The sequence below is a fragment of the Eurosta solidaginis genome, chromosome 4 (genome assembly GCF_040869045.1).
Source record: "Eurosta solidaginis isolate ZX-2024a chromosome 4, ASM4086904v1, whole genome shotgun sequence".
NCBI classification, from domain to species: domain Eukaryota; kingdom Metazoa; phylum Arthropoda; class Insecta; order Diptera; family Tephritidae; genus Eurosta; species Eurosta solidaginis.
Genome location: NC_090322.1, coordinates 274,042,667 through 274,063,859, shown reverse-complemented (window position 1 = coordinate 274,063,859; position 21,193 = coordinate 274,042,667). Strand labels below are relative to the sequence as shown.

Genomic DNA, 21,193 nt, shown 5'->3' with positions numbered 1-21,193 from the left:
GTAGAGCATGTGTGTAAACGTCAAACTGAAATGTCACATATAATAAAAATTGGAAATCGAGTTAGGTTTTCACGCAGCAAATTCAATTTCGGTTGCTCTCATACAAGTTGTATGTGCATGAGACATTTTTGACAGAAAATGACTTGCGTGCGTTTATATTAGGTTGAGCTGTAACATCGCAACACAATCACGCAATATGTTGCTTTTGTGAAAGCCCCGTCACATAAGCAGTTTCTAATATGTGTGAGTTTATCGCAATTTTATGCATGGTGAGTAGATTGCACGTCTTTTTATGGAGAACGGCAGATCAGGCGACACAAAATATGTTAGCAGGTATTTTTCTTGTTTAATGAGAATGTTTATAATAGTGCTTCGGGAAATTTTGTAAATGAATTTGCAAGGCGAAATAAACTTCAATTGCCAAGTCTGGAGTTCGTTCGAAGCGACGTCGATTGCATGCATAAGACTGCGGTCAACGCTTCGTTGTGGTTCGGCATTAAGAGCAATAGTCAGTGCTGCTATTATCCCTGCAGTTAAACCATAGAGAACTAGTTTGCTCTGTCGTTAGAAAATTGTGTAGGAAAAATAATATCACTTGCAAAGTGTGAAAGCACCGAGTTCTTCTTCTTATGCTTTGCTGGCAACAAAAGTTGAAGTTGGCCACTTTTTCATGTCAGATGGCGCCAGTGTCGCTCAATCTACCGTTCTCCATAAAATTATCTGCAATCTACTCATCATGCAGAATGCGTTTGTATATGAAAAACTGCTTATGTGACAGGTCTTTAATACATATATTCTAAAATTTGACGCTCTCTCGGGCTAGATAACAAATGTATCATTATTCGTATATTGGACTTTGACAAGAGCTGACGCGGTGTTTGGTGCGTGTGGTTGTAAAGTGTTGCTTTGGGTGAAACGAGTTCGTTTACTTTACCTGAAACGTGCAGAAATTCTTTTAACGCTACCTCGTAAATAATAAATAAATAAAATGTACTGAAATTATGTTGGAATTACTACAAAAGTATCTTTTTTAATAGCAAAGATTTGGGAAGAAAAAAAGAAAGATGCAATTTAAAAGAAATATATCTTTGTTTGTGTTCGGCTTCTTCTGTATATTCTTAGCCACACCACCACCCGCGGTTGCCGTTATCGAGGATGTACTCGATGTAATTCATGTGGTGAAAGAAGTGACTGTGGGGATATTGAAGGCTTGGGACATTGTACAAGAAACACAAATAATTAAAAATATTGAATTTCCTTTGATGCGAGAAAAACAGCGTAAAGTTTTGCAACGCCTGAAAGAGATGAGTCGCCAAATTGAACAAACAGAACAAAAGGTTTGCACAACACCTGCGTTTATGTAGAGATACATTTATGCATTTTATCTACATACATATACATATGTATACTTGAAATGCAAAAACACATCTGTACATTATACAGCATAAAAAATTATGTATTTTATTATGTTTAGTATGCACAAAATGTTGCCTTGGCTGTTCAATCTGTGTCTGAGTTTATGAGTCAAAATGCGCCGATAATGGCAAAAATGACGGACATTGAAGATACAATGAATCGAATTTCTTCACGTTTTCAACAAATGCAAAAATATGAAGCTTACAAGGACAAGTTGGAATCGAGTACATTGGTCACCTTTGCTGAATGGACTGTCTCGCCAAATGCATACTCCGTACAACATTTAATGGATCGGTTGCATTTAATCCTCCTGGGTGCCGAAGAAAAGGAGAATACCACAATAAATCTTTTGTCTATGTTAGGACAAACATACGAGGTAAACATACAAATGGCAAATGGTGTAGTTGCCGGCACTCAGAGTTATTACATATGTAGTAATTTGCTTACATTAGGGTGTTTGGTTATTTAACTTTTTTGCAAACCCGTTTTCCCACATGAAAAAATTGGAAAACTGTTTGTTGTTTTTTTAACAAACCAAGGGTGCCTGACGGTATGGGTAATAGTCTAGTTGAGGGGTCGACTGCTAATACGCTACCAAAAATATCGAGAGAGGTGTCAAACGACGCGTCTTGACATCAGTATTAATAATCCGAAGGCGGAAAATAAAAATTTTAACGCGTTTAAAAGATATTAACGAAAAACCGAAAAAAGACCCGCGGGTACCTCCGAAACCGGGGGTCGGATCCATAGTATTTTTGCGCAGAACACCTTTCTGCGTTGGCGGCCTTCGGCCGCGCTTATAAAAAATAACCCTGGGCTACGCCATGCCAAGTCTGGGTGTGTGGTATAACCGTGGCTACCGCTACGGTGATGCAGTTTTTTTGGGGTACAAACACAACAACAACCACATGGAAATCGCCAGCTTCAACTGCAAATATCTCCGGACAGAGATAAATTTTTTCTTTTCCGCCATCGGATTATTGTTCTCGAGATTAATATGCGTCTTTTGACACCTCTCTCGATATTTTTGGTAGCGTATTAGCAGTCGACCCCTCTATCAGACTATTACCACGGTATGTTATCTTCGGTGGGTGATAGAAATAGGTGTACGATGAGACCAAGATAGTCGCTTTTACAATCAGGTGATCAGTTGTATTTGTAATTTTGGCGTCTATGCTGAAGATATCATACTTATCTTATCCTCAATACAGTTCAAGTTAAAAGACTTCGGATTAGGATTTTCTATTTATGCAGTGCAATGGTCTAGCATAATAATAACAAAAATATAGTTAAAAAAACACGTCGTAGCACAGAGGTTCGTGTCTCCGCTATTAAGCACAACTCGTTTTGTAGCAAGTTATTTAAGCACTGCAGCGAGTCTTCAATAGTTGCCGCTAGATGGGTCTAACTATCCTTCGCCCGCTTAGCCTAGAGAGTCACAAACAAGCCTACACACAAGTGAAGCTAATATAAGATTTTTAACAAGGCATTATTTTGATTCACTCTATCACGAATTTCCTAGATTGCTCAACAAAATCAGACGTTCTTTGGAAGGATTATGTATTGAGGACTTAGATTGTAACAAATTGTCAGGAAAGAGTCCTTGTAATAATGAGTCACTAAATGAACTAAATAGAATGGGAAATAATAGGCATGAAGGAAAAAAACACAAGCAGGTCCTTGGTGAACTCCACAAACAGGCGTCGGACCTTTATGCCGGGAATTGCCCGGTGAATCCAGTACTCAGGGAACGGTACCCAAAACTTGCGGAAGAGGAACGCATACTCCCCAGGGAAACGCGAGTCACTCTGGCTCGACTTCGTTCTGGATACAGTAACAGGTTAAACTCTTACATATCCAGAATCAACCCCGACATACAAAATGTATGCCCCGCTTGCAATGTGTCCCCACATGACACCAACCATCTCTTTAATTGTATTGTGGAACCAACGCCTCTAACACCCCTTTCATTATGGTCCACCTCTGTCGAAACAGCAAGATTCCTTGGACTCCCGTTAGAGGATATTGATGACAATTTGTGATCGGTCGCAGCTATTAGGTGGGGCGAAACATTGCTACAACAACAACAACAGAAATAATATGCGATTAAATAAAGACTAAAAACTGGAAAATAAAATAATAAAAAAAAAAATGTAAGTTAAACTGTTTTATTGCACACAATACTTACATCATATATGTAATACTCCTAGAAAAACTTAAATTTTGGTACATTCGATTATTGAATACAAAAACAAAAACATGTAAACAGCAATATATCGGCACTCTGATGTTGGGGAATGTACTTAGCTTTTTGTAGCAATATAGAAGTATTACATATATGACTTACATGAAGTAATAATAATACTAAAAGCTAGAAAATAATTAGGTACGTCCTAGGTACTACATAGTCATCCCACTCCTCATCAATCTAGGGGATCAGGCAATTAAATAAAAGCGTTGGATGCGTCAAATTTCTATTGATAGTCATAAGTAAAATCAACTGAATCAAGCGACCTTGAAGAAAACGCTTCAACTAGCTAAACAGTTTCATTATGCCAATACCATACAGATGGTGGAGGTTTATCAGCTAATTGTTACTTTTTTTCGCTGCTATGACATTTCTACTTCTAGCGCAGTATGTTTTTGAAACTCAACCAGAGAATTACAAAAACAAAATACATGAAATGCGTGTGTTTGTTTGTATGTATGTCCCCTGCCGCCACGCTGTTATTTTGTTATTTTTGTTATTTGCACATTCGTATGTTCATTTCATTCGCTCGTTCACAATAGTGCCCTATTTTTGAATATGCAACACTATCAATCAGGTCGACAATTACCTAAGCGGTTTCAACTGAAAGCGCTTAGCCAACTCAACTCGATTACTTTTTATTGTTGCTTTCCATGCAATTCGGTAAGCTAACTAGTGTTTTAATTATACTAGTTAGCAACGAAATACAGCTATTATTACTTCATGTAAGTATTATTTTCAGTAAAACCGTTTAACTTAAAACAATTTTTTTAAATTATTTTATCTACAATATAGACATCAAACGCTAGGCGCTAAGCGATTTTGCCCATTTTAACAAGTTAAACCAGCTATCCCTATTTCGCGAATATTTATGCTAACTGGGAGGATCAATCGAGTCTTCCTTCAAATGCCTTTCCGACTTGGTGGAAGTCTTCCTGTGTGGAGGTCAAACTACGGCGACTAAACATCTGAGGCCGTATGGCCTCATAGATAAGGCACTAGCATGGATAAGCACATTGCCATCACCAGATATGGTTGAAAAGGAAAAGGAGGATTGGTCAGCGAAAGGCGACAAGGCGGCTTGACAAAGAAATGTGAGGACGAGCATACTAATGATGCCGAGGTTCGATGTTGTTATTGTTGTAGCGATAAAGACACCCATCGAAGGTTTTGAAGAGTGTTATCGATGATGATTTAACCTTCAAGATCATACCGCACCCCCCTCCCCCACCCCCACCCCCCCTAGTTCCATGAGAAACTTGGAATCGACAGAGCCTCAGCTACAAAGAAATAGGAGTCACCACGGTTATGTGAGGTTAACAACCGGGTTGGAGCATCTAAAAATTTCGCTGGCAACCCCTTGACAGGGTAGCGCTACACAGCCCCTTGAATCATTTGGGTACGAAGCTCCGCGAACAATGTCGTGCGACATGAGAACAGAGCTGGACACCCTTATGGAGGAGAAATCAGCACGCAGACACGACGTTGACCGAGGTTTAGAGGAAGGAAGTCCTCCAGGGTGGCCTTGAAACTTTTCGCACTTTTAGCCGAAACTTATTGAATTCTCATTGTAGAACTGGACCTTGAAACTAGGGATGGCGTCGAAGACATCATATTTTACCATCTCGATAACCAACCGCCAGCCCCAGGGGCAATAAGAGTATGCGGACAGGGTTTGGTGGCATCGACAGTTACAGAACTAATAACAGAGGTTTGTGGTATTCCGTTGAAGCTTTCGGCGTCCTTCAGGCTTAAGAAGTAACAATAAGTAACAAACTTAGAAGATATATTGGGAAAAAACTAAAAAAATGCTAGATGAGTTACGTCTTACATTTACAGAATGACGACCTTTAAGCCAGGAATCTCGAAAAACTTTTGCATAAGTTGTTTCAGCACAGCCTCTCCATTCCCAAAGTATATCTCCCATCGATGGGTCGCCCACTAGTATTCCCTGGGGTCGACATATTTCTGAAAACCATAAAGTAGTATGTATTTGTAACTCGGAATCAGTATGGATACTAGTTAACTAACAAACAAGTAGCTGGAATCAATCACAGTATTTTGAAGATACTTTATTTAAAGTTCCACATGTAAGAAGTAGTAGTAAAAATGTAAGGCGCGATAACCTCCGAAGAGATTTAAGGCCGAGCTTCTCTTTCCATTTACGTCGTGCTCCTTTTTAATTTTTCCTACAAATTGGCGGGACGGAACCTACTTGTTTCATGCCGACTTTCGAAAGGCATCTGCAAGACAGATGAGTTTTCACTGAGAGCTTTTTTCCATGGCAGAAATACACTCGGAGTGCTTGCCAAACACTGCCAAGGGCGACCCCGCTTGAAAAATTGTCTTCTAATTGAAAAAACTTGTTTCTAAAATGTTGAAGTTGCTTTGCCAGGGACGTGAACCCAGGATCTTCGTTGTGCAACACTACCATCACACCACGGTGCCCGCCAGAAGTAGTAGTAGCTTTCAATAAAAACTTTAACCAACGCATTTGAGCTGTCACCATCATTCATTAGTTGGGTTCTAGGAGTGTCTCGTCTAAAAAAAAATAATATATTTTCTTTGTGATAGCGTGATAACTGATTAACTAAAACATCAAAGGATTTCAGGTCAATTGACCGTAAATATTAATTATCACTGTGAAAACTTAACACTTAGAAATTATGAGGCTCCTTTTCAAAAATAGTCTGAAATATCCATTAAAAAAAATTCCGCATTCGTTTCCTTCTGATATTAACGCCAAATTTGACCACAAGCTTTGTCATATTAATTAAAACGGTCTGTCTTACAACGTAAAATGCGTTTACCGTCCGTTTTGACTAAAAACTGAAAATTAAATTGAGCAATTAATAGAAACTACAATTGCCCAATGGTATGGCAAATTTGACATCAAACTTCATTTTTGGCAATTTTATTATCGTAATGTCGTATGTAATGTGACATAATACATAATAGAAATGATTGATCCCAACTGTTCAGCGGATCAGCTTGAGGCAGTTTTAGATGTCAGTCATTTTGACCTAATGAAAACAAAGAAATACATATGTACTTTAGAATTTGTTGAGGAATACTCGCCCACCCTAGTACAAATCGTTATGGCTAGGGCGTTCTGGTATGGCATCATTGACCAATTACATTGATTTCCATAAGGTTTGTTGGATCAGCTGTTTTATATGGCTATGGATACGTCAAGTTTAAACGGACCTTAAAACGGAATATTAACAATTGACTCGTAGTCAATCCGTAACTCGGCCATTCAAATGCATACATAATAATATATGTCTGTGTGAATGTGTCTATAATATTTATTTAAATTTAGTGCTGACAAAGGAGCCTAACTAAAATAAACAATGAGTTGTATGTACGCCATAATACCTACATACTTACGTATGTATGTATGTAGGTTTTTTATTATATAAAAAGTAAACTAAATGGAACGATGAAGAAAGCGACAGAGAAATCAGAGACAAGGTTCAACGTAGTCAGTTGAGTACACCAAACACAAATATTAAGCAAATTGTTGTATGACTCATTCAATAAACCAAACGCACATGAAGAGTTAAAAAGAACTGACTGGCGAATGGTTAAAGATTGCAAAACAACATAAAAATCTGCATTAAATCAAACAATTCCACCCAAACACAAATTCATATTCATATAGGAAAAAGTTAGTCAATGACTGTTTCGAGTTATTTGCAATTTCATAGAATATAGAAATTAATAAAAATGATTAAAAGTGGCAAATACCTTTTCGTTAAATGGCAACACTAATTTTCCAAACATTAGAAGAGATGCAATCTGTATATATGAGAAGAGAGCAATATTTTGAAAAGAGCGAAGAGTGGAAAAATTAGATGTTTATGTGTATGCACGGTGGGATAAATTATGGAAAAGTGGACGTTTGGCTTAATAGTGAGATGCATTGCACTAAAATAATTATAGATACATATGTATGTATATATGTATTTAACAAACTAGGCAGTGATGCAATTTATTTAACACCATAGTGGTGGGATTCAGAATATAGAAGTAAAAAAAGTAATTAAAATTAGAGGACTTGTCGCTTCTAAGAATAACATTAAAGTTCTTAAATTTTTTGTTTGTTTTGTAATTCAAAACTAACACAAAAAGTTCTGGCAAGTGGGTAAAGCACTCTACCTACAAATCTAGCGTAATCATTTATCAAAATCCGATAGTTTTTATTTACCCAGAATTTTCTTAGTGAGTACAGGAGCTATTATTAAATCTACCGGTAGATTTTTGCATTAACTCCCTTAAGATCTACATACATAAGAGTGCGATATGCAGAAGATTACATAGCAAGATTGTAAGTTTCGATATTTTTATTACTTTCTAATAGAGGCCACAATTGGTGCCTTAAGACTTCAAAATTTCTCTAAGCCAATGATCGGGTAATGTGACAGGATCTATAAAGATAATAAGAATGTTCACAGATATCCTGTATTGCAGCTGCGTAATTCAATGGCTATCACACACTGAATTACATGGATCTTATTACGAATGCGTGGTACGGGATCTGGAAAGGAGGATTTGGTTCACTCTTGTATACAAATTTTATTATGGTAAAACTATTATTTATTAGGTCGAATTTGATCACGAACTTGGCAATATCAATGACAACGACATGTCAATACAACGTCAAATGCATCTGACTACAAAATGATAATTAATTGAACAATTAGTGGAAATAACAATTGCCCGAAGTTATGGCAAATTTGACATTCAAATTTCATTTGCTACCATGTTGGCAATTATTATATTTTCGTTGAATAAATAATACAAAAGCATGCGAAACAACGGGAAATAATGTAATGGATTGTGAAATAAATGAACACAAAATTTGAGGGGGGGCTTTGACCACACGATGCTATATCTACTTTGAGCCATCAGTGTGACATAATGGAAAACCTTTTGAACCGCGGTGGCCAGCGGATAAGCTTGAGGCAGTTTTTGATGTAAGCCTATTTTACCTAATGAAAACCAAGCGTTTGCAATTTATTTTACAGCTGAATTCAGTAAGCCATCCTCTAGTCACTATTAAGAGACTATTTGGGGTGAAAATCAGCCTCACAAAACCAATCACTAATTTGTGAGCTGGGCCGGGGCAGATCACAAACATGAAAATTTAAGAAAAAGTATGAAAATTATTTGCGACAAACGCTTTAAATATGTTGTTTTAAAATAAGCATAGAAAAAATTAAAAAACAGAAAATACTTAAAAAAATATCGAAATCTATGTGGCGCCGTTGAGATTCGAACCTACACACTTTGGGATTTTCTATACACAATTGTGAACGGCGTCTTTGCAAGCTCAGCCACATTACCACCCAACGTTATGCTGACAAAAATGCTATATTATTTGTTCAATGTATGAGTAAATTGTCTTTTTGGTGAATTTCGTTGATACAGAAATCATCCCAAGTCACAAAAATTTTCTCAAAAGAAGATCTCAAATTTAGAGACTTGAGATGGGACTGAATAACAGAATTCAGCCCTTAGTCTGATCTGCTTACAAACCCATTACAAATGAAAGAAAATAACGTACGAAATTAGCTGTGAGCTACTGTATAGAAACCACATACTCGTACATACATAAGTATATACGTAAGAACTCTCTCGCCACCTGGTCTCTTAAATCTCTGGTAGCGTTTCATTGTTTTTCATCGGCTAGTAAACCTGTCTCATTATTTAGTTCGTATGAAATGAATATACCGACCTCGATTGATTCTCAACTCAGTTATGAGTTATAGCTCTCAACCTAATGAATTTCTCATTTCCACCGTAGTTATTTCTTTTACATTTTTAAACTGAACAAAATAGTTAAATTAGCAGTGCACAACGCGAAACCAAATTTGTTATTTTATTATTGAATATATGCATACAATAAATGTAAAAAACAGATTAAAACAAATATTCAATTGGCGTCGCAAAAATACTAAATATTTCTCTACAAAAAACAACAAATGCATTCATTGTCTTTGTTATCCAAGTGGTGCTGACGACAGACAGGTTGATTGGATATAAATGACCAATTTTACTTTTTTTAATACAAAATAAGCATTTTATGTATTATTTGCAAATTTCATTAAAATCAATATGACTTGCTCATCAAAAAGTGTTCAAAACGAGATTTCTATATTCAAGTGTGAAACAAATGAAAAAAAGAATAATTCCTCATAAATACAAAACAGAACAAGTGATTGAGTGTTAAAGAAGATAAAACTAAATAAAAAAGGAGCAAACAAACAGAATTAAGAATTGTATTAAATTTCGTTGAATTCGCGTTTATCCAAGAATTTTAGAAGAACAAATACATTTAAACGTACATATGTACATACATAGTAAATATGTGGTTATGAAAAATATTGAAATTTTAGCACTTCCAGCAATTTTGCCACAACATGTATATTTCTACGTAAACAATCACACATATTTGTGTGTGGGGACTAACAAAAGTTCTCTTAGTAGGTGACTTTAAATCCACCCATAGGTTGGTTAATACGAAATTGCTTGCAATTATCTTAGGATGTCTTTATTGCACGATTTTCCGTCACCCTTTATCAAATTTGGTTTAAGGGTATACCGGTTTGGCGTTCTGTTCCGGGAAGATTATTTTCGTATTCAATCGGGAATGTGATGGTTTTTAACATTAGTAACTTGTGCAGTTAGTTGAGGCAGGTAGAAGTCAATAGCCATCATCCAGTGTTTTCTAGCTCAGTATCACTCTCAATTCTCACGGGATTTCTCTGGATCATTGGAAGACTTGAGAAGCAGAGGTCGTGATATTTGTGTGCACACGGGTTGTGCTTCATTTATCACATATACGCTAAAGGCCAAGCAGCGATATCTATTTTTGAAAAATTAGGTTTTTTAAAGACAGTGTTGCTGAACAAAAGCCAAAAAATTAACAAGTTATCTAGCTCACAAATTGAACCAGACTTCTATCTAAATTTATCTGGCCCAAATCGTCGTTGTTATACATGCAAAATTATTTATCTGGCTCAGGATCTTTGCGACGGGATGATGGCTTATAATGTTAGTCGTTTAGGTTATTTAAAGCCTATGTGTGCTGAGTTCAGAAGAAGGCTCTGAGCAACAAAATGCTACTGTATAAACCCGCTTGGCAAGATGGTTTCCCTGTTCATTACATGCACATTCGACATGGATAAGCCCAAGTGTTCGCTCCCAGATTATTGAGAGCCCTAAAGCAGCCATTTACTAGCTTAAGACCAGTTGTGTAAGACAATACACAGTTGCAATAGTAGACCTACAAACTTTTGTTAGCCCCCCCCCCCCCCCCCCCCCCTAGTGCATTCAAATGCTTGCTTACTAATCTTTTAATTACTTTTAACATTTTTTTCGGAGTCATCAAGAACATTATCGAGAATTTTGGTGATTATTTATAAATTTATACCAATTTCAAATGAAAAAAAAATCCTAAACCAACACATAAACACAAAATACATATAACACATAAGACGCAATACAATGGTAACCAGTTCGCGTGCGTTACATTTGCGTACGCTAATTGCATTATACTTAATTATAACGTTCGCGCAAGCTCAATTTAAACCACAAATTCCCAATTTACAAGTGGACGCAGTACGACACGAATATTTTGCTCTAGAGGATTCGTTATGGAATTACCTCAACAAGGAAGGTATCAGCCAAAGCTCCCAACTTAGAAAAGTTTATGAATCTCATCGCAAATTTATCAACGATAATTTTAAAAGTAATTTTCAACTGGGCAAATATGGCATACTTAATCATTATGAATGGAGTCTGTTGGAGCGGGATTTACTACAAATTGACAGCATATTCGATTACTTTATGGTGCGCTAAATAGAAACCCTTACATGTAACATACCGTTAGTGCACGGATAATACGGAAAGGGCGCCAAAAATATTTGGCGGAAGAACGATATAACTGCACGAAATTTTTCAGTGCCGTGTACAAAACTGTTTTTTTTTTTTTTATTTGACTCTAATTTTGCTATTTACGAAAGTGGATAAGAGACTATGCTAAAGGCCGCGGCACAATGACATTTTTCATATAGATGCTTTTAATACAAGCTTATGCATTCCAATAACATCGCGAACTTCAGACTTGGCAACTGAAGTTTATTTCGTTTTGCCTATTCACATACAAAATTTCGCGAGGCACTGTTATAAATATTCTCCCTATACAACAAAAATACTTGCTAACATATTTTCTGTCGTATTCGATTGTTACATTGCAGTTTTTAATTGCGAAAAATGTTAGAAAAGTTACCAAGGAGTGAGAAAAATAATTTCACTTGCAAAGCGTGCCAACACTCTTAGCCAAAGTAAATGCCAAACTCTTCTTACGTTTTGCTTGCAACAAAATTTGGAAGTTGGCCACTTTTCCATATCAAATAGCGCCAGTGTCACTCAATCTACCGTTCTCCATAAAAATACGTGCTATCTACTCATAATGCATATGATTGAGTTAAAGTCATCTATATGAAAAACTGCTTATGTGACGGAGCTATAAAATACAAATTTCGAAAAGATGTAAATTGCATCCTTTCCGTACTTACGTGATAGTACATGTATACATACATACATGCGCGGCAGTATATGATAAATTCAGGAAACCTTCAACTGATTGAGCTAAAATTATGGTTAGAGTACCATTAAATTGGCCTATAATAATTAAAAATGCCACTCTTTTTCCGGAAATGTGCTGGGTATCATTTGTTGATGGTCCGTATATGATACATTACATACCAGCCTACTAACTGGTTTTGATTTATGTATACAGTTCTGTAATTGTTTATAACCAAAGCACTCATAGTCCGGCCGAAAATATTCGCAAAATTATCAATTTAAGAAAATTTTAAGTTTTGACTTTTCTTGTTCAGGTCACTAATATATTCAGGTTACTAATATCTTTTTTCGTTCAGGAGCCCGATTTCCAAGTAACGACAAAGCCCCTATCAAACTAAGTCAGTACTTCTCAAACCAATTCCACACAAAAACTTAATGTAATCCTTATTTGGTTTAATCACATAGGTTTTTTTTCACACAGAACCACTTGCTTCATTAACGAATATTCGTCAGCAGCCCAAAAAAAAAATATTACGCTCGTTAAAATGGATAGCAGCCGTTTCCGTCAAGATAAAGAGCATGCGCAACTAATTATAGATGTTGCACCTAACCAAATATGTGCCTACTTTGTAAATTATTGAAAGTAATTAATTTTTGATTGTCGCTTATAACATTCATTTATTCATTTATATTGACAGTATTCATATTGACAGTAAAATCCGAAACACTACTTGGCTCGACTTAACTCCGAGGAGATCTATCTTCGTTTTTTCATTTTAATTTTCCCTATAAATTTGGCGGAACGGGACCTTTATATTTTATGCCGACTGTCGAATTTTTACTGAGAGAAACACTCGAGTTGTTAATCAAACCACTCCCGAGGAACGACCCTTGATGTTGCTCTGTCCGGGAATTGAACCCAGGATCTTCTGTATAGGTAGGCGGAGCATGCTACCACCACGGCGGCCGCCAACGCCAAGCAAAACCGACTAGGTTTTTGATTTCGTTATGCATTCAATTTATTAATAATGAGATAAGCAAGATTTTGGATTTTGTATGGAAGATTGAGTTCATTAAGGGCTTTGATGGAGAAAACTTGAGCAATTATTTCATTAATCCTCTCTGTGAAATTGCTACCTTTCATTCTCCAGCAATTTTGCGGAATGTGAGGCAAAGTGCTTGCAATAGTTTTTCGAACTTTAAATAAGTATACCATTTTTAATGAAGAAGTAACTCATTGCAATAAGGAATATACGCTCGATCATACCATTAAATGTATGAGATAAGAAACGAACACTTTTTATGAGTTTCATTTTTGTGCAAAGTGATGGTTTCCCGAATTTTCCAAAACACATATTCATATGCATTAGGACGTATCAAGTTATAAAGAGAAATCTAATTGAAAACGTTTCCGTGGATTGAAGAATTTTTCTGGCATCCTTTATATTAGTAGTGAACATAACCTTTTATTATTGGACGCTTTCAACGAACTAAATTTTGTGATACCTCGCCAACGTGTTTCGTCATATGAATGATAGATGTTCTGTAAAACGTGAGTTGAGCCAACTGCGAAATAAAATAATTATCCTTAAATTTCAAGGAAACGGATTTCTTGAATTATTTTTCGCATTTTACTGTAATATTAAGAGGGAAAATTGTATTTATAACCAACGAAGCGTCAGACAGCCGAATAAACACGTTGAGCGACTGTATGCCCAGTAATTTGACGTAAAATCCCAGCCGTTGAGTGGGTCAAATATACTCATCGGTGCGTTCAGAAAGTTTGTGTTCACTGAAAGCGCCCATTTGCTCAAATTTTTTTCAAAGTGCTAAATTTTTGGTAATACATCTGAACTACTAAGCCTTTTTACTTCTTGCTGAATATTAATTGTTCCCATTTTTGAGATCTTCACCAACTAACAGTTCAAAAAACGGGGAAAATATACCGATTTTTGTAGATGATACGCTCTAATGTTTATATAAAATGTGAAGCATGCATGTTTTATGTGTACTATATACAATATTTGCGCGAATTGTGAGTGAAACATCAATGGTTCAACTCTTTTCAATTTGTGGACTTGCAGAATTATATGAGTGCACACAACAACACCGCTGAGTTAAATGAACGCGCTCTCCTGGATATTTGCGATGCAGTACTTCGCAATGATAACTCCTTTTCAATGTCACGCATTTTTCAGGATGTGGAACTTGTGATGGTGAAGCAAACTCTGTATTATAGAGCAATGTTGGTTAGTTAATTTGTATTTCTTAACTTGTTTGTGTTTTTATTGTTAGGACGACCGAAAGCCTTGTAGCTAGTGTCACTTGTTTTCAATATAATATATTATATTGCTGTAACTAATTTATTATTGTATAAATTGATGTTTTAGGAGATATTAAGACCCTTACAAATGTACTATTTACAATAACTATTTTTTAATCTTAATTTCTTTTTGACAGGCAAGAAACCTTGATCTGAATAATAATTTGTAGATACTTGAGAGTGATTAGTTTGATTTTCAGATATTTTTTAAGATTTCATGAACTCGAAACCAGTTAATAGAGAATTTTTATAAAATTATTTAGGCTATTACCAAGGTCTCCTATTCGTCGTATGTAAATAATATGAATAACAATAAATTCGTAAAAACGCTCGATAGTTTCAGTGAGACTTTAACGAAAAAGAAAGAAAATTGATTTAAAGTTAACAGAAGTCAAATTGAACAAGCCTGGATAACACGAAACTGCTTATTGTACACAGTGCAGGGTTATTTTTTGTTGGGATATTTTAATAATTTCAATATTTGATGTGTAAACATCTTCGCTCACGGTATGGGGGAGTTCTGAATGTAAGAGTAAGGTGTAAAGTTGTAAGCGTAGACGTAGGCCTTGTCTTTGTAAGTGATATGCTATTTGGGGGATATAGGTAACATGTCAATTCAGGCGTAGTGAGTGGTATTGACATGCTGTATGTAGTAATACAGAATAAAGACGTAGGTAGTCACCACACTGTAGCATAATGGGGAACAATGGACGTGATAGATTTTATATGAAGTAAGAGAAGCTCGACTTACATTTATTTTTTAAATCAGGCAGAAAATCAAGACAAGCAGAGGAAAGGAAAAAAAGAAAGGATAGGAAAGGAAAAAAAGAAAAGTAGGTGTGACGAAAGAAAAGGCTAGAAGTCAAAATCCAAGGAGTCTAACCGGAATGCGTGCTATCAATTTGTTAGCGAAGTGCTAACGGTTTGTTATCGATGAGTTTGAATGTTATCGACGCTTGATCGGGTTGTTACGAAACGGATACCGAAAAAACTTGATTATAATATCAATGACACATCTGTAACCCATCGATAACAAGCCGATAACTAGGCGATAACAAGCTCATAGCTCGATGATAATAATTCGCTATTGATAGTAAGCCGATAATAAAACATTATCTGGTCGGTGTTGGTTGTTATTTATAAGAAGCTGACGAAGCTCTTCTCAAAAACCCCGAAGTTATTGGTTTCTGGTAAAGTTACATCTGTTCTAGTTAACTTTTAACCTTTGGCGAGCTCTTGTGAACTTAAAAAATGTAATAGACACACTGTATGCTTACACATCGAACTTCACGAGTATTTTGTACTCACGGCGTTTTTTACATACTTTGTACTTATGTAAGTCAATATATTTATAAGAAAATTTTAAGCGAATTGCCCCATTTGGTTTAAAAATTTCTAACGTTAATGCAATCAATACTCAGAAGAGAAAGTAAATTAAATTTAACTTACTTATGTAAGTATCTACGCGGCGAGGGAAGCAGCTGCTAATTAACAAAGCAAGATTTGTGAAAATAACAAATTATATAGAACTATGAATATGTAGATAAAAACGCTTGTATAAAATATATTTATAGATAGGCTCTGGGATGTTTCCAAAAATATTTGTATTGTATACATGAACATAAGAGATTTTCTACCAAATCAGAACCCTCTGAAATTTCAAATTCCATCTTTCACTATCCCAAATCGTTTACGTGCGTCCAAGTAAGGCTACTGCAATATAATTTAAAAATTTTTCGCATTGGGATATTGTACCGAAGATGTAACTTGATAGCAAGATAATTTCAAGAATCGTAACCGAAGTTGCAAAGATTATTTATGAATTTGCCCTTCTTTTACAAACATTAAATTAAGCTGCGATGAATTCTACATAATTTTTCCTCAATTCGAAACAAATCTCAAGGACTTTGGAAGAATGTGCGGCTCACAGTAACTGCCTAAACTTTAATAAAAATGATGTCGCTACCATAACGCGAAGAAGGGGAAAAGTTTAATAACATGAGGAATAGAATTTGAGGAATTAATTCTATGCGTACGTGTCAAACAACATCTAAATACTATAACACCAATTTCATTAGGAAAGGTTAAGCCGTTTAATTTATTTCTAAGTTTCTAAACGTGTCGCGACCGTAACATTGGGATGGATTCAGGTATTCCGAGTCCACTGATTTAGTGATTCTAATCATTTTTCTATTCAGGACCTCGTTGTCGAGATATTGACCAAAGTTTCGTCCTTGCTGACCTTAAAATATTTTACCTAAATTAAATTTTTGAAACTGTCATTTATTAACAAGTACATGCTCCATGTCTCCATTATTTGCAAAATTAAAACTTTTTTGTTTTTTGTACAAGGAATCGACAGATCAAATATGTCATACACAACAATCAGCCCAACAATTCGTATATTCACTATACACCGACATAGCGCTGACCGAATTAAAGGGTTATATAATGATGGAGTTTTCTTGGATGATGTTAAGGCTATACGGCAAAGGTAGAATTTTTATTAGGAAATAATCATTTGGGTTCATTTCCTCTTGTCTTTTACAGGCAACTTTACACAGGAAGCTGAGCTAATGCGAATGGATTATGAGAAACGTACTGGGCGCACACTCAAATTGTTGCGTGAAGTTATGCGTCGAGCAGATCGCATATTATGGTGCTGTGATCCAAACAAATTTATAAAAGGTGAGAATTATGATGAAGTGACACGTCTCCTACAGGGATATATCGAGAACGAAGTTGATTTGAATACAGAGGAAACATGCCGTGAGACATGCGATTTTTATCAATCCACGAGATCGGAAACTTGTTTTAAAAATCTTTATTGTGCACGTCAACCACGTTGTACAGGCAAATTGTATCATTGCACATTTGTGGACTCTGATATGTGGGTGTGTCCAGCTGTAAGCTCAAATGAATTTTTTATATAACATAAAATAGTTATTTTTGCTTTTATTTAGAGCCGCAATAGCGCACGCCGCTATGAATATATAGAATATGAAAATGGTCGTGTACTTGGTCAGAGATCGTCATGCGTTCGCGGGACTACAAAGGTAAAAAAGTACTAACAAATATGTATGTATATGTAGAGCATTCCATGGTTAGTAGGAGAAAAATCGTATGAATATTTACAGGTTTGTCCTGTGAAATTTCAGAGAAACTAATAGAAAATGGATATTCACCGGGAAATTCTTTGCCTGGGTATTAGTAGGCTTGACACACTTCCAAAAATGAAGATCGAGAATCCTAGTAGTAATTTGTAAATTATTCCTTCTCTATACATTAAGGTATGATAAAAATTTAGTTAACAAAGTAATAGCGAACTTCGCAGTTCTCTCTTCTCCATGGTTCAACTATATGGTTGGCTCATCTCTACAGCAACAACATACCTTTGTTCAGATTATCAAAATCTGCGTGTAGGTGTTAGGCGAATAGAATGGAGAGGAAAGTGTTGAGAGAAAATAATGTGCTGAATTAGTTACATTTACTAAAAAAAAATGTACCACCACGGCAGTAAATAATTTTCAATGTGTTAGTTAAATTTTTCGTTTGTCATCTACTTTTGACAATCCATATACCAGTGAAATGAAAAAATAAAATCAGCTGATGAGACGAGCCAACCATATAATTGAGCCATGCTCTTCTGTGTAGGAGTTCTTGCGTCAAATAAAAAACAAATTATAAAATTCGTGTTTGAAATACATACAACCAAAACTAATAGGCATGTACAATCCATTCTAGAAGCGCGGGATGAATTTGCGCCTGCATCGAGCTCATCAAAGTAGATCGTCGGCAAGAGTCGATAAACTTCGCCGGAGCTTGACCTATCAGGGCTTTAGGGTCATTGATTGGATGCCAAATCAGCTACTTTTGTGCGCTGATATACTGTTGCAGTTGTCCATTATTCTGGTGGTAGACAGCGCAAACAGTTTCGAGGTGTTGTAAGTGCAAAGACATGCCTGGAATATTTAGGAGGATATTACGGATATAGACAGGGTTCGATCTTAGTGAGCCTTCTGGTACTATCCCAGCCGCAGCGGAAGCAATTTTGATTTGCCCCTGGCATCTTTAAGTCTGTGAATTTTAGTCGCCTCTAATGACCAACATGTTGGAGATCATCGAACTGTCTTCTTATCCCTTATCCCTTGAACCCAAATAAATATACTCTCGAATCGTATTGTGCTATGAAAACTTCTTGCGAGTGGCGAAAAATCTTCAAGCAACGGCGTTGGAGGGATGCAAAGGTCCATAACTTTTTCGAAAAACTGTTTCTCGAATATTCCCACCTAACTCATTCCTATTCAGATCAATGTTGTAGTTGTTGTTGTTGTCGTTGTTGTAGCAATGCTCGCCCCACCTAATAGCCGCGACCGATCACAGATTGTCATCAATATCCTCTAACGGGAGTCCAAGGAAACTTGCCGTTTCAACAGGGGTGGACCATAAGGAAAGAGGTGTTAGAGGCGTTGGTTCCACATTACAATTAAAGAGATGGTTGGTGTCATGTGGCGACACATTGCAAGCGGGGCATACATTTTGTATGTCGGGGTTGATTCTGGATAGGTAAGAGTTTAACCTGTTACAGTATCCAGAACGAAGTTGAGCAAGAGTGACACGCGTTTCCCTGGGGAGTATGCGTTCCTCTTCCGCGAGTTTTGGATAATTTTTTTTAAGTACTGGATTCACCGGGCAATTCCCGGCATAAAAGTCCGACGCCTGTTTATGGAGTTCACCAAGGACCTGCTTGTGTTTTTTCACTTCATACGGCTGGGTTCTCAGGTGCCGTATTTCCTCAAAATGCTTACGGATATGACGCCTTAAGCCCCTAGGCGGTGCTGGTTCATCAATCAGATGCCTGTTGGGATGCCCAGGTTTCTGGGTATTCAACAGGAACTGTTTGGTCAGCATCTCATTTCTCTCCCTGATGGGGAGTATTCTCGCCTCATTATGCAGATGTAGTAGTTTTCAAGAGTGACTCTACGTTACAACTCCTGTTGAAATGAACTGTAGGAATTCACAATGATATATATTTTAAATAAAAATTATAAAGAAAAGCAATTACAAAATCGGCACGAAATTCTAAATAGTCCATGGAATGCTGGGGCCGAATCATATCATGCGATTACGAATCGAATACGATACGATTGAAAATTACGTGATAGGTCAGTTCAGTGGTTACGTTCGACTACTCGTTCACGTATATCATCATGCCGAATACCAATCAAGAAGTACGATCACGAATGTTACCACTTTGCCCTCGATGTTTATGGGTATCGCTTTTACTAATTTTTCCTTTTTAAATTGCAGGTGGACTCGTGGTGGCGCTACCTTTTCTGGCACTGCAGTTATTGTTTTTGTCTGTGCGATGAAATTAGTATTAAATCTGATCGCTATTTTAATTTACGTGATACAGAATCAAATGTAGAAAATAATAGGTAAACAGTGGCTCTTTACGAAAATGTGAATTAATTAATTATTTCTATTTTTAGAGTTGTTACAGGTTTACGTTTTAAGAAACATAATCGTATATTTCATTTGCAAATTCAAGAGGGTGAAATGTTGCCAAGAGGAGCAATAAATCGCACAAGCTTAACATGGAAACCAATTGAAGATTATCAAATATTTGATAGAGATGTGCGAAATGGGCGTGACTATCACACACTCAGCTACGAAAGTCGTTCAATCGATTTAGATGACATTTATACCAGTGATAATTCTTTTGTAGTTGTTGGTGTACGTTTTCGAATTGTTGGTGCCCATTTGAATTTAGAAGCTAAGCTAGCAGAATTTGATTTTAAAACTGGCAAGTTAATTTCACCGGAAGCAAACAGTTTTTGGAAATCTAACGATAATACAGATGTAAGCGGTGATCGCAGGTAATTACTATTATTATGGAAAATATACATAATAAAACTAATTTGTTTATCACAACTAGACAAAAAATTAATCTGATAGACCCAGACATGTCTACGCGAACTATAGTCAAGTCGATTCCGGATTCACGGCACAATCAATATATTGATTTTGTTAATACCAACATGAACAAAGATGCTGCACAAAGCACAGTGCCTTTTATCGATACACAGGATGTGATATCAAATCCTCCAGTGCCTCTTTCCGGTCTCGGTATATACCATAAGGGACGTACTGGCTATGGCGGTTTTCTTGCACCAAAGATAATGACCTACGATTTTACGCCGCACGTTCGTGTTCCGCAAACAATAAATTAACTTAAGTTGCTTAGGAGCTATTGCATGTAGATTTATATGTATTTAACTATTTAAAAGGCATTTGAATACACACATATATACATATGTATATAAAGAATATATAGGCACTATTTAACCAAATATATCGTTTAAAATCGTTTTTCGATAAGTCATAAGAAAACTTTTAAGGATACACAAATGTAGCTGCATTTCAAGTACTATGTGTGTATTCGAAGAGTAATTTATAAAAATTTACGAGTAATTAAAATTCAATAAATTTATATTACATTTTAGTTTGAGATAAATTGCCGGATTGTTCGATTGTATTTACTTTTACGATGAATTCTCTACGTTCAGTAGGTATGCACCTGACTTCCCTACATTCCACTAATCCGTTAT

At 36.2% G+C, this 21,193-nt stretch overlaps 2 protein-coding genes across 11 annotated transcripts in view; one reads left to right on the top strand and one right to left on the bottom strand.

The window, feature by feature from the left end:
- Ubr3 (Ubr3 ubiquitin ligase) overlaps positions 1–21,193 on the bottom strand; it is a 149,546-nt gene that overhangs the window by 42,238 nt on the left and 86,115 nt on the right. The window lies entirely within an intron of this gene.
- On the top strand, positions 844–21,099 carry LOC137251519 (uncharacterized). 9 transcript variants are annotated; one of them, XM_067786253.1, is made up of 10 exons: positions 844–968; positions 1,038–1,337; positions 1,475–1,792; positions 14,344–14,508; positions 16,935–17,076; positions 17,133–17,488; positions 17,546–17,638; positions 19,893–20,020; positions 20,075–20,461; positions 20,521–21,099. In XM_067786253.1, the coding sequence occupies exons 2-10, from the start codon at positions 1,065–1,067 to the stop codon at positions 20,813–20,815; spliced, it is 2,157 nt and encodes a 718-aa protein (XP_067642354.1). In that variant the 5' UTR covers positions 844–968; positions 1,038–1,064; the 3' UTR covers positions 20,816–21,099. The 9 variants fall into 9 exon arrangements, with proteins under 9 accessions (XP_067642354.1, XP_067642356.1, XP_067642363.1 ...); XM_067786254.1 differs by having other exon boundaries at positions 855–968; positions 1,043–1,337; XM_067786256.1 differs by lacking the exons at positions 844–968; positions 1,038–1,337; positions 1,475–1,792 and adding exons at positions 9,558–9,697; positions 11,054–11,521.

Coding starts and splice junctions, on each gene's coding strand:
- LOC137251519 (XM_067786253.1), top strand. CDS start 1,065: ATGCAATTTAAAAGAAATATATCTTTGTTTGTGTTCGGCTTCTTCTGT. Junction 17,639..19,892: donor GCGTTCGCGGGACTACAAAG/GTAAAAAAGTAC, acceptor TTTAAATTGCAG/GTGGACTCGTGGTGGCGCTA. Junction 20,462..20,520: donor GATGTAAGCGGTGATCGCAG/GTAATTACTATT, acceptor TATCACAACTAG/ACAAAAAATTAATCTGATAG.